Consider the following 13,692-nt stretch of genomic DNA (forward strand, 5'->3'; position numbering starts at 1 on the left):
TTAAATTGGCGGATGTTGTTTTAAAAAAGAGTGAGGTTATTCAAAGTTTTAATAAGGGAAATTATATAAAAAATGCTAGTACAATAATGAAATGTTTAGATTCCTTAGAAAAAAAGAACGTATTTCAACACATATTCGTTACACAATTTTGAGAAATTATTGTTTTGGAACATGACAGCCTTTCTTATTCAGGATTTTCTACTCTCATAGACGGTATACTTATAATAATAGCGAACTTCACGTAGTACTTAGAAAGTTATTCTGTAGGTGCTTAGTTCAGCATTAATTAATGTAGATCTTGGTGGTTTCTTAGGTTTACGCGAATGTTAGACATTGAAATGAAACTACTTTTACGGATTTTATCTAAAAAACGGAAACTACTTTTAAGGTTTCGAAACGTCGGGAACTAAAATCTAAAATTAAACCGCGATAAAATCCGTAAAAGTAGTTTCATTTTAATGTAGATCTTATTGAAGGCCTCAAGTGTCTTCGTCTCAGGAACCTCTAACTTTACCAAGAATTACGATTCCATGTCAACTTGTCTATCTTAATTACTTTTTTAAAGCCTTTGAATCATTAGCCACGATGACGTCAATCTCAAAACCCATTGTTTCTTTCGGAACCTTGAAGAGTATAGAGAAATAAATGATATAAGATTTTTTCCTCTTTAGCTGTTGTACACGTATGTTTTTAATGTGTGTAGGTAGGTAGGTACTACAAGGTTCGCTAGAACATGAAGATTTATTTAGACAACCTCATTTGTTTGTCTTCGCTCTTTCGTAAATCAAGTGTTCATGGCTTTTTGTTATTGATTGTGATCGAATTTGTTGCTCTGTCTTCTTTATTCCCCGTATTCTTAGATTTCTCCGTCGGTAAAGATGAAAAGTAGTTTGTAAGGTACTCAATTGGAGTTTTTATTTTGTATGCTATCAAAGCCTGATGCTTATAAGTTGCCTTATGTCAATCTTCTGATAGTTTCAACAATCTTACATGGAATGCCGTATTGATATTATAACAATGGGATTGAAAAGAAGCTTGAGGTAGGTCAGTATTAAGTTTATCTAAAATGAGCTGTTAAGAACCAATAGGATATTTAAACACTAGCTTTACTCTGCCCCTTCGGCCATTTCACCTATGTAAAATTTCATCAAAACCTGATCAGCGGTGTAGACATGAATTGGCGTAGATTTCTGGGCATGGCCTAAGTGTCATTACATTAGGCGTTTGTCTTTCGTGGAGTTCAATGTGTGATGATGTCATTAGTTTGGTGCATGTCATAGTTTTGATGTATGATGTGTCATTATGATTATAATAAATTATGATGTCACACTTTTCCTCTCGGTCTTTGTAGGTTGTGGTAGATATCCCAGTGGGGCTTTATGGTCTGTAAAATAGATGAGCATATCTCAAATAGTTCACTGGCACTCAATCCAATAGAATCTAAAATGTGATAAAAGAATCCAAAATCTAAAATTTAAATTCGATTTGTTTCTCCATTAGGTCTTGAAATAGTAACCTTAGACGTTAACAAACCGCGGCGGCACTCGAACCGAGTTCTTCCGATCGTCAAATCGGATGTCCATACCCATAAGCCAGACGGTCTTACTTTATTTAACTTTGCATTCGGACCGGACACACCTTATGGATGTTTTCGACTTTTTTTGACATATTTTAATAATGCATTTTATTGTTGAATAATAAGTAACATGCGAAGGGTCTCGTGAGTAAAGGCATGCGGGGAGCGATATCGATCCGCCCCACATCCCGCTAACAGAAGAGCTACATACATGTTCGTGCGAGTTGCAAATGTTGCAATACATTACGGAGTCGTCCAGCTCTAGTATTAACAACGCTGTATCATCGCCGGCAATGTATCGCAACTTGATGTCATTTCTCTCACATGCAAATTCGTAATAGTAGAAGGGCTTTTTTTTAAGTTTTCTTTGATTTTACGCTCAAATTTGACACGAAAATTTTAAACATTATTAATTGATTTACACTAGCAACCGAAATATTCAAAGCTTTTTCGTTTCGGATGGGAAATCATCAAATGAGTCTTCCGCTTTGCGTTAATCGAAAGGGAGGGTTTGAAGTTCAAAACCCACTTTAATTCCTTTCCTCTTGCCGACAATCCCGCTTGTCTGGCAAACTTTACTTTGGCCTACGAGACACACTGAGCTATCGAGGAACAATGATGAAGAAAGCGCCGTCGGATTAAAAAGAAATGGAAAACTACACTATGGGTATCAAAATAAAAGGCGAAAAAATGGTTACGAAAAGGATTTTTTTTATAGAATCACTTTCTTTTCATTTTTTGTGTGTTGGATTAAATAAAACTTTTTTAACATTCTAACAAAACAAACGAAACATAATTCGGGAAACAAGCCCCTCATTCAATAAACTATCAATTCTATTCCTAAATTAATAGATAATGACGTATTTGTTTGGCATATCAATGCAACATTAAGTATGTTAGTTTAGTAGGTCTTTATGTAAACAATTTCAGTAAGGCATGTTACCTGTTATCTAATGCAGACGTGATTGCGGCCGGGTGACGTATACTGTAGTTATAACCTACTTAAAACTGTAACAAAAGAAGGCTGAAGAAAAGAAGGCCTGAGTTCGGTTTCCAATCGAATAGTGTGTGCGTATCGAAGTAATTATCTATGTTATTAATTTATAACGTCCGTAATAATTGTAACGTTCATATTACGAATTTTTGTTCATAGTATTCGTGTTGCGAAACGTGAGCTAAGTATGTTTATTTGTAAGCGTTTGAAGAACCATTTTATAAATTAATGACAAATGCGCATTGGCCGAAATGAGAGTAAAAGTAGGCTGTGACGAGGATGATTTAAATAACAGATGCCTACATATTTTTTTTTTTAAATAAATGCGGACAACATCACATACATTGTTCTGAACCCAAAGTAAGTTGCTGAAGCACTTGTGTTATGGAATTCAGATACAACGAAGGTACCACAAACACCCAGATCCGAGACAATGTAGAAATGTTAATTTTTACATTGACCCGACCGGGGATCGAACCCGGGACCTCAGAGCTAGCGACACCTTGAAACCGGTGCGTACGCCACTCGACCAAGGAGGTCGTCTTAATTAGTTAAATACAATTGATGAAGAATAATTAAAGATAAAAAGAACTTCGAATGGAGTTGTTTAACATAAATTCTGCATAATATATCAATCAGTTCAGCCTATCGATGTCTACTGTTGGCCATAGGCCTCTCCCAAGTTTCAACAGTGTCACAGCCGGTTTCTGCCTTCCGCATCCAGTTCGAGACACCTTTATTTTTATGTGTCAATTCTGCACATTATAAGGTCTTTATTAAGTAATTTACACATCTTCAGAACAACGTGTAAGATTATGGTCGACGTCACGTATCTTGTCATTCGGGGGTTTACTGCCTCAACGTTTTGTAAGTCATTGTAATTCGTTTTCAATATTTTACATCAATATATTGAATACTAGCTGTTGCCCGCGACTTCGTCCGCGTGGTTAGAAGATATAAGTTATAATTTATACCTGCTTTCTATCTATCTATCTACCTTCTATCTATCTTGTAGGATTCAGTCAGCGTTTGCAATTTAAGCGCAAAAAATGTGTTTTTTACGACCTCATAATTAGAAACCTCAAAAATTGTAGCCTATGTGTTATTCTGATGTATAAGCTATATTGTGGTAAAGTTTCATTCAAATCCATTCAGTAGTTTTTACGTGAAAGAGTAACAAATATCCATACATCCATACTTACAAACTTTCGCCTTTATAATAGTAGTAGGATTGAATATGAATATTAGTTGTCTAGTACCCAGGTTTGTTACTAGATGGCGCTGTGTGCACGTTGTGGAAAATGATTATCTTTCTCTCTTAATTAATCACGAAGAACTTTATATTCAAGTTTGTAAGATGGTTTTTGATACGGTATTCTGTTATTTAGTATTGTTTGACTATCACGTCACTAACTACAGAATCGTCGTAATTACTGTTGTAATTATCACCTTTCATGAGGTAGGCGGCAAACTGACATACAGAACCTTATTACGTATTGGGTACTGAATTCTAATAAAACTAATCACCATCACTAAGATTTTTAATATTTTTAGCAATGTGGAAAAAATATGCCATTTGTTTTATAAGGTGATAGTGACCTGGTCAGACCACCGAACAGATTCTTTTAAAGTTGATACATTACATAGGTATCAATCTAAGGTGTCTGACCTAAGGTCTATCTATGTGTCTAACTAATCTAAGGTCCCTAAGGTTCTAGGGTCCATAGGCATTGGTAACTGCTTCTCAACTGTTTATCTAACCGGCCAATTTAAAAATACAACTTTTGAAATACCGATTATTATCAAACATGTCTAACACAGCACATAATTCCCATTTAATACAAAACAAACTAGATTGAATTCGCTGAATCCGTTCGGCAGTTATGATCTCACAGACAGACACGTTAAACTTATAACAACCAGGTTTTCATTTTTCCGGTGTTACCAAAAAACGAACTAGGATTCTTGTATTCACTAGACGCCTAGAAAATGATAGATTTTGCCAATAGCTGGCCCCAAAAAGGAAATAAACTGAAGTTTACCGAGCTTTACCTTAAAATATCCTTAACTTGTACATACATATTGTTAATTTCTTACATTTTCAAATACATTAACTTACAGGTAGGTAATAGGTACAATTCAACTCAATAAAACTTCACCTTTGTTTAATTAGGGTCGTTTCAGATTTATTTGATCGCTTAAAAATGAGCTACGGAAAATCCAAAATTTTGGGCTCATCGGCATCCTGACGTAAGTTTTTTAATGAATAAATACACTGATTGGTAATGTCAAGACTTAGATGTTAATCACCTCATAATGGAATTTGCAAACATTTACGACATCATAAATGAATATCAATTAAAAACTAAATAGGTTTTTAACTAAAGAAACTAGTTTCTCGGAATTAATTGTGTCTTATTGTTAGATGTTAAATTATATTTGCTGATTCTTGTTCGCGGATTTTCCCTTATTGCACTTTTTTAACAACTCACGTAGGTATAAGATAGGTTTACTGTTCCATACTAAAAGAGCACAATTATACCCTTTAACAAATGAGGCCTTTAACGAAGTGGATTTGATTTATCAGTCGTACCCATTTGGAAGATTCGCCAGACTTGGCATTTGATGAAATGTAAATTTCCACGGGCCCGAATAGCAATAAAGAGGGAAGGAGAAATTATCCAATTAGGGAAAAAAGCTACGATGGTGGTAGCCTTGCAGTTGTATCCACGAGATGTGGATTCGATCCTAGCTCAGTCATAGTAATCATGTGACTTATCAGTTTTACGTAGGTATTATCTTAACTATTCAGATAGACAAACCGTGTAGAAAATATAGTAAGAAAACTTCGATTCCAAATATTGAAATCTGAAATCACCAACCCTCAATGATCAAAGATCAAACCGACCCTTTTGACGTTAAAAGGCCTGTACTCAGCATTAGGACGTACTTACGCTGTTATTATTATTTTGATCTTGCTTTGAAACTTTATAAAGTTCTGAGCTTCATAATTCTAGTTCCAACTGGCGTGGTGCAAGAACGACATTCTATCGCCTCTATCGGTATCGCTTATTAGGTAGAACGTGTAATTTAAAGTCGTTACCTAATTATATCGATAGTGTTAGTGGCGGCTTTGTAACCTAACCGACTTTCACTATCTTGATGTCGATTCGTACAGGAAGGAACATAGTCAATTTTAGAGATTTCAAATGTATTTACTATTTTTTACGCTTTTATTGTAAACGCTGGCTTAACCGCAAGAGATACTTCAAAATAATGTTCTACAATATTGTACACCATAAAAAGATCTACAAAAAAGTTTGAGACCGCATATGCCTATCTTTTAAGGTTGACTCGCTATAACCATTTTTGAGCTCATAATTTTATTCCAAAACAAAACTTCTTTGCGAAGCAGTTTTTGTTGAGATGGTACTAATCCTCATCAAAATGAATACGACCACTACGACAAGTATTCAATTTTCAAATTTTAATAGTTTATTCCAAAGTTTTTTTTTATTACGATGCAGCGATGGTATGAATCCTTATCAAAATAAAGAACGTCGAAGAAATTTTGATTCGTATATTAGTAGGTACTGCTGCCGTGCGAAGCCGGGCTGGGTCGCTAGTGGAAACATAAAAAATCGGAAGGGTAAAAAAAAAGATGAAAATGTTACTTCGAGAAAACTGAACAATTACTATGCGGGTGCAACCGCGGGAAACAGCTAGTCCTAGATATAATAACATAAACACACTCAAATAAAGCCTATACTTCGATTGCAGTGGTTAAATTCGCTGAGTACAAACAAGACCGTGTGGCCTATGGGTAAGGGCATCCGATTTAAGGATCGGGAGTAGTGGGTTCGAGTCCCACCACGGTCGTATATTGACGACGTGTGGTTTTTGTTATTTTTTTTATTATTTTGATAAGTTTTTTATTAATTTTATCTATTACAAGATAGTAAATTTGTTTAACAAATTGAATAAAGTGTAAGTTGACTTTAGTGCTGGTAACGGCTGAACTGATTAGGCTTATTTCAATAGGTAATAAAATAAGGAAGTAGATACCATTTTTTTGTATTTCTGACTGTTAGGCGGTACGTACATAGGGGCAGATAGTGTATAATAATTTATGCAGTAAATATAAATTCAATTTGAATTCTAAATATAAATGTGTTCCTTACAGCGCATTAGTATTTACTAGAGATGCGCCGAATAACTATTCGGTATTCGGTATTCGGCGTATTCGGCAATTTTATCACTATTCGTATTCGGCCGAATTATTCGGTTTGGTGCCGAATATATTCGGTTCATTTTTTCTCCGCCACATTACCCGATGTAGAACTAAAAGATATAACTTATTCTGTTATAAGTCTACGGAATACTATGAAAAAATTGTTGAATTAAGATAATAAAAAAAAGCAAATAAACTTTAACTCAGTGTTAATTTTTAACCAAAAATCAACATGTTTATTTCTTAAGCAACAACATTTTACTTACAACTTTCTAGTCAATATTTATTTTAAAAAAATATTTCAACCATAGAACAAGATAATAATCCCTACTAATATTATAATTGCGAAAGTAACTCTGTCTGTCTGTCTGTTACGCTTTCACGTCTAAACCACTGAACTGATTTTAATGAAATTTGGTACAGAGATAGAGTTGACCTTGAGAAAGATCATAGGATAGTTTTTATCCCGGAGTTTTGAAGAGTTCTCTTGTAAACGCGATATAACCGACCTCGACGCGGGCGAAGCCGCGGGCGAAAAGCTAGTAATATTTATTTCTGAAACTAAACATTTAACACTTAAAAAATATCATTTTTTTAATGTTTAATCTTGAGGGCGGCAAGTAAGGACATGTTGATACCTGTTTACGCGACGAGGCAAAAAAGGATTAAACCGAATAGTTCGGCCGAATATTCGGTTCGGTAAACTTAAAACCGAATAGTATTCGGCATTCGGTTATTCGGTGAAACCACTATTCGGCGCATCTCTAGTATTTACCTTTAGTAGTACAAATAATAGTTAAGATCCCATCAAAAATATCCCTACTAATATTATAAATGCGAAAGTTACTCTGCCTATCGGTCTGTTACGCTTTCACGTCTAAACCACTGAACTGATCTGATAGATTTGGCCTTGAGAAAGAACATAGGATAGTTTTTATCCCGGATTTTGGAAGAGTTCTCTTGGAAACGCGATATAACCGACCTCGACGCGGGCGAAGCCGCGGGCGAAAAGCTAGTTTTACTATAATACCATGACGACAGCCGATCCAAATATGGATTACCGTCAATGGTAACTGAAACCGTTATTGGTTTACCATACATTTTGTAGGAAATCTGTCAAAGGAATTGTTGATGCAATGCAACATGTAATATCTGTGTTTAATAAACGCTGGATTGATGTGGTGTCGCGTACTATAAGACCTTATATAGACGATGCACGAACTATTCTGATAATTGTAGTCCAATGCGGGGTGAGGTCGCAATGGTGTCAGATGTGATTGGTTAAAGTCGGTAACGTACCGCAACCTGAACGATATTTCTCGCACCTCGTCGTTAACTCTTGGTAATGACGTCGCGGCGCATCGCATCTATCGTTGGAAAACTGCTTGCAATCGTCTCGTCTCGGATTGACACACGCTAGCTTGTCAGTAGCGCGCGCACTGACAGATCGCGCGCTCGCCTCTGCGCATGCGTTCCACAACGAACGTTTTCAAATTATGTCATAGTGCGTTTACTTCTCGCGAGTCTAGAAAATAAATAGTGCTCTTTTTATATGTAATTATCGAATATTGGACAAAATGGAGGCCAAACCAAGGGTTGGTATAATTTTATTTTTTTCAAGCGACTGATTAGCGATTTGAATTAATTTGGCGTTAATTTTCTCTGCTACATGCCTTCTCTTAATATGCTCATTTCATATTATTTTCATTTACTGTTTATGTACGATATTAAATAACAGCTGCGATGTATTTATTTCATGCTATGTTTACCATAAAACTTATGTTACTCACGGTTGTGTTAATTTAAAATAAAAATATTCGTAACAAAAATATTTTATTTGCTTTAGCGATAAGACAACGTTATACTAGATTTTTTAAATAATGAGTGTTAGTTTGGTTATTCGTTAAGAATTAATGATTTTATAATTGAACGTTTGAAAGGCGCTTTGTTCGCCAGTTTACGACGGTTAGACCGGCTGATTATATTTTACTGCTCCGACAATACTGATTTAGATTGAAACAGCCTGCTTATCTGCACAGCTTCAATTATAAAGTAATCAACCTTTACAACGTCATACATTAAGAATCTATTAAAGTCTCAGATTTAGGAGCTATATGTCATGAGTGTACATTGTTATAACGAGGCATTTTAACGTAAATTGAATTACGCGCTTCGCTAAGACATATTATAACAATAGTTAAAAAAAAAATGTTAAAAAAGTATGAATTAAATGCTCTCGACAGTTAATCGCGGTAAATTAAGCAATAAAATAAGCAAGTTCTTTTTTTAAACATTCGCATCTAATACTAACCTTTTTAGATTTTTTTTTTAAATGAACGTATTCAATGTGAAATGGTTGTTACCGAACAGGCCCGGTTTCATACTGATTGATAAATATTGATGATAGTGAACTAATTGTATTCATAAATTATGACAAATCTCGTCTTTATGGTCCTTTAAATCTGATACAATAAGCTTTCTGTGGTCTGCTTTCAATTAATAAAATTAATGAGTAAAAAGTTCTTTAACAAATGATTACAACGTAACAAAAAATGCGAATTCGATAAAATAATAATTAATTATGAAAAAATGTGTTATTATGTGGTATGTACAGTTGAATTCGAGGAAATTATAAGTCCAAATCAAATTAAGATCGACGCGAGTGAAAAAGTAGTAAAAAAAACAAGTTAGGTACAAAATTTTCGTAAACCTGAATTGACCGACTCGATACATTTAATTTAGGTAATAAATGTGATATTTGGTAACGCGTGCCTTTATGGACCGGCGACCTATACTTGCAAAGCGATTGTCTATAGTCAATAAACAATAAAATAATCACATTAAATTTTAGATTCAAAAGTTTCAAAATATTAACTTAAAATATCGACAAAAACCACGCACTTCGCGTTTTTAATTACCTTTGGCATTATGGAAAACGGTGTTATCGTGAAAATGTGACATTTACTCATCGTCCAAGGTAAACTGCACTCGTTACTTATGCATGTTGCTATGGAGACAACTGTCCCAACAAACATGTTTGTATTTCATTGAAGAAAAATTGTTTGTTTGCAATAACTAGTTGTCCGGTGAAGCAGTTAAAGCCGGAGTCCATATAAACGACAGAAATATAGAGAACTTGGATAATGCTAGCTGATGACCCTTTCTCTGCTCTCTAAAAATCGAAAATTATCCCACGGAGAACATAAAATCGGGATAAAAACGATGTTTCTGATCCTATGTTTTAATCCTGGTTATAATCTATGTGTGTACCAAGTTTCGTCTAAATCAGTTCAGTGGTTTTTGATGAAGGAGGAACAAACACCCATACATCCATAGATACAAACTTTTGCGTTCATATTACTTGTTGGATTACGTCGCATTAGAATAGAAAACTTCAAAATCCCGTTCGATAAGTGACGTGACTTTTACTTGTCAGTTTGTAGGTACATTTGAACGGAAAAAACGTAACTTCTCGTCCCTTCTAGATCTATTAAAAACAACGCTGGGGATATTATTTTACTTAGAGCAGATTTCCAATCGTCAGATAACTATTATCTTAAGTACATGTTTGACGTTTTGACAGCTTTTGTAAAGAATATGTCAAATCGCCATTTTTATTCCTCAGATAAGTTAACTGATGATTGAACTATCGGCCTTTACACGAAGATTAAGGGCCGATTTTTCAATCGCCAGGTAACTTATGTTTGACGAATAAATATGGCCGTTTGGCATATTTTCAATACAAAAGCAAAAAAGAAGTCCAACATATTCCTCAGACAAAAGTTATCTGACGTTTGAAAAATCGGGAAAAATTAATTAAGTAAGATATCCAATTATATTGTTTTAACAATAAAAATATACATCAGAATTAAAAAAAAACTACAGAGTATAACTTGGAATGTCTTACCACCAAATTATAGCTATTTCGCGTTAAATACAAAAATAATTAACAAAATCGGTTCATCCAGTCCGAGGTTCTGAGGTAACAAACGTACAAAAATGTGTACGAATTGACTACCTTCTAGTCGGTTGAAAATTACAATAGAAAACGTCCCGCATGAAACATATAAACTTGGTTGAAACATCGGGACGTCTGTCATCGTTCGTTAGAAACAAAAATTAAAGCAACCATAATTTAAACATTAAAGTGTCGACACCGTTTATTGTGTGGACAATCGAGTTCTAATCGATCGACTTTAATTGAGTATCCACTTAAGTGATTTAAATTAATGATGGAACGTTTTGATTTTGATTAAAATATACGAACTTATATTATGTGTCATTTAATAGTCAATATGCATCCACGGTATTTGGTCTAAAATACTATGATTGTTATTGACTCCCGCGCCGAGATTTAATTTAACAATAGAATGTTGGTTAACATAATAAACTATAATATAATATCGATTTCTCGCAAATCATTGGACACTTTTATCTCGTGCCTATTTTAATGATACTTTCAATCCGCGAAGGTTTAAGCTTCAACCCATGAAAAAAATCTTCTTAAAGTACCATATTTCCTAAATGAATTAATTTCATGCTCGTTTAAATGAAAAGTTCGGAAAAAAATAAAAACAAACAACAAAAATATTTACTATTAGTACGACTATACATAGTTTCTGAAGCACTCAATGGTTAAATATTATAATCTATATTAATCTTAGCGTTTCAACATATTATGCGTTTATGCCAGTCAATTTGTTTACACGTGGCTTATTAATATCGGCACTTCAACGCGACGCAAATGTCTATTCAAACTAAGCCTTCGATTAGGATCTACTTGTGTAAATCAATTAAAATAATAATGCAATTCTATTTTATAATAATTTTTATTGTTTTCTCACTGCAAAGCAAATGCCCCACGACCGACATTAAAAAAGTGGTTGCTGACGATCAGAGTTTGCAAATGCCGGTTACTGCCAAAAAAAGTTGTAATAAACAATACGAATGTTTACCCCTTAACACAGATTTATTATTTTTCCCGAGATTAATTATATTCTGATGCTCTGTTCATATTGCAATTTGTTGTGATAATCGGTATTTATGCGGGCAAATCCGCATGCGACTGCTAGTGATCTATAACCCACTACACCTAAGGGTAGTTAAGAAGCGCCCATAAAATGTGAACCTTGATTCTGTCACGTGTCAAATTCATGGTTAATCAAATATTTGAAGCAACGTGAGCGATAATTAAAACATTAAATACAACTTGTAATTACTCCATAAAGTGGACTAAGGTGATTTCAAGAGCAACGCCACTGAAAATATGATGAAGTAGCCTATTTAAGGACTTCGATTAGTTTTCTCTGTTTTTAATTTCCGCTAACGAAACCTTTCCCATTAATGCCTATGGATAAATAAGCAATAAGTAACACTGTCACACCTCGTTTATTTAATGTTCATTGAAACTTGATAGTCAGTAAGAATGCCCGAAACCACTGAAATTACTCAATCAATTGAGGAGCTATATAACACAGACAGAGGGACACGTAAAAATTATAACACCTCTATTTTTCGTCGAGGTTTTAAACAAAGAAGTTGAAATATTTCGTTCGTCAAAGAAGTTAATTCAACAGTGCAAAACATAAAGGCTGTAGATATAACTTATTTAACTGCCTATAATTCTGGCATTCATCCAAAAGCAATCTCTTAGCAAGAACCCTGAATACAGAAAACCTACCATCATGTTTTAAAGTTATATTATTAAAGGTGTGAAAGAGAGATGCCGTTATGCTCCGTGTAGCGCTCTCTCACTTTAACACAACTGCATTCAAATTTCTTTAAGAACTGTGGTAGACCCTCATGGTCATCGGCATTAAGTGTGCCTTGATGTTATAACGAAACTCGAAATTTAAGTTTTTGTTGAAAAATAAAAAAGTAAAAAATATTGTCGAAACCATTTTAAGTGACAATCTGATCACTGAGACAGGTTTCGAAAAGCTTTCGTATAAGACGAGTCGTAATTTGTATGGAAAAATGTGTTTTTAATAAAAAAATCCACTTACGATAATATAGAAGAAGTGCTCTGTTTTTTAAATCAATCTAAGTGATTTTTATGTGTTTGCTACTAAAAGAACTTGAAAAACAATAGCCTCTCACAACATTTTCACCAAAAAAATGTATGTCCTTTAAACAAAATTTCCATGAAAAACTAAAATTTTTGATTCTACCACGGAGTGTTTACCTATGTAATTTAGAGAAAACACTCCCAAAAACAAAAACCATATATAAATTTTGAGTAATGAATGAAAGAATTACGTATGTAGTTACATATTATGAACCTGTTCACAAGCGTGCAGTCGTTCATCAAAGTCAGAAGTTACCATAGCTGTTGCGATTTTATTGTTCTTGTTACAGTGAAAAATCCTTTTGTTCAATTATAATTGCAAGCACGTGCTTATTTTTGTTTATAGGTGGCGTTCGTGTCTCAGTGTGTACATTAAAATATTGCCTTAAAGAAACAGCCTATATACATAGTTTTAATAACTCACGAGACAATTAAGTTTCCTAGGAACGAGAATTGATTTAGTTAAAAGCAATCAGGTCATTGTCAAGAATTTGAAAGTGTTACAAAATCTTTGCCAGATACTGAAATCGATGAAGCAAAGTTATCTAACTATTTTTTCTTCGTATTGTGACCAAATCTAATTTTAAAGATATCAATTGTTAAAAGTTTATCATTGTTTATAAGCAATGTGAGCTTTCTTAATTTAGTTTGTAATGAGGCCAATTGCTTTGTAAAGGATCAAGTACTTGCGAGTGTGAGGACCTCGACAAAGTATTACAAGATATTTTATTGACAGTAGAAGGACTTGGGCAGGTCTACGGTACCACCAAAACGGGATTACTATTCTTCTTTTCAATTTATCTTAGACAGACATAGAAACCTAG

At 34.1% G+C, this 13,692-nt stretch overlaps 1 protein-coding gene across 2 annotated transcripts in view; it reads left to right on the plus strand.

Annotated features, from left to right (window-relative positions):
* The window catches only part of LOC113493995 (peptide transporter family 1-like), a 45,764-nt gene that overhangs the window by 313 nt on the left and 31,759 nt on the right, over window positions 1-13,692 (plus strand). The window contains exon 1 of one of the 2 annotated variants that reach the window (XM_026872080.1): window positions 8,210-8,396. The exons of the other annotated variant lie outside the window; for it this stretch is intronic. Coding sequence (XP_026727881.1) covers window positions 8,379-8,396 — 18 coding nt within the window. The 5' untranslated portion in view covers window positions 8,210-8,378. Of the gene's footprint in view, window positions 1-8,209; window positions 8,397-13,692 lie in introns of those variants that run through there. 2 annotated transcript variants of the gene reach the window in all.

This window comes from Trichoplusia ni, chromosome 5 (assembly GCF_003590095.1).
Source record: "Trichoplusia ni isolate ovarian cell line Hi5 chromosome 5, tn1, whole genome shotgun sequence".
Lineage (NCBI taxonomy): Eukaryota > Metazoa > Arthropoda > Insecta > Lepidoptera > Noctuidae > Trichoplusia > Trichoplusia ni.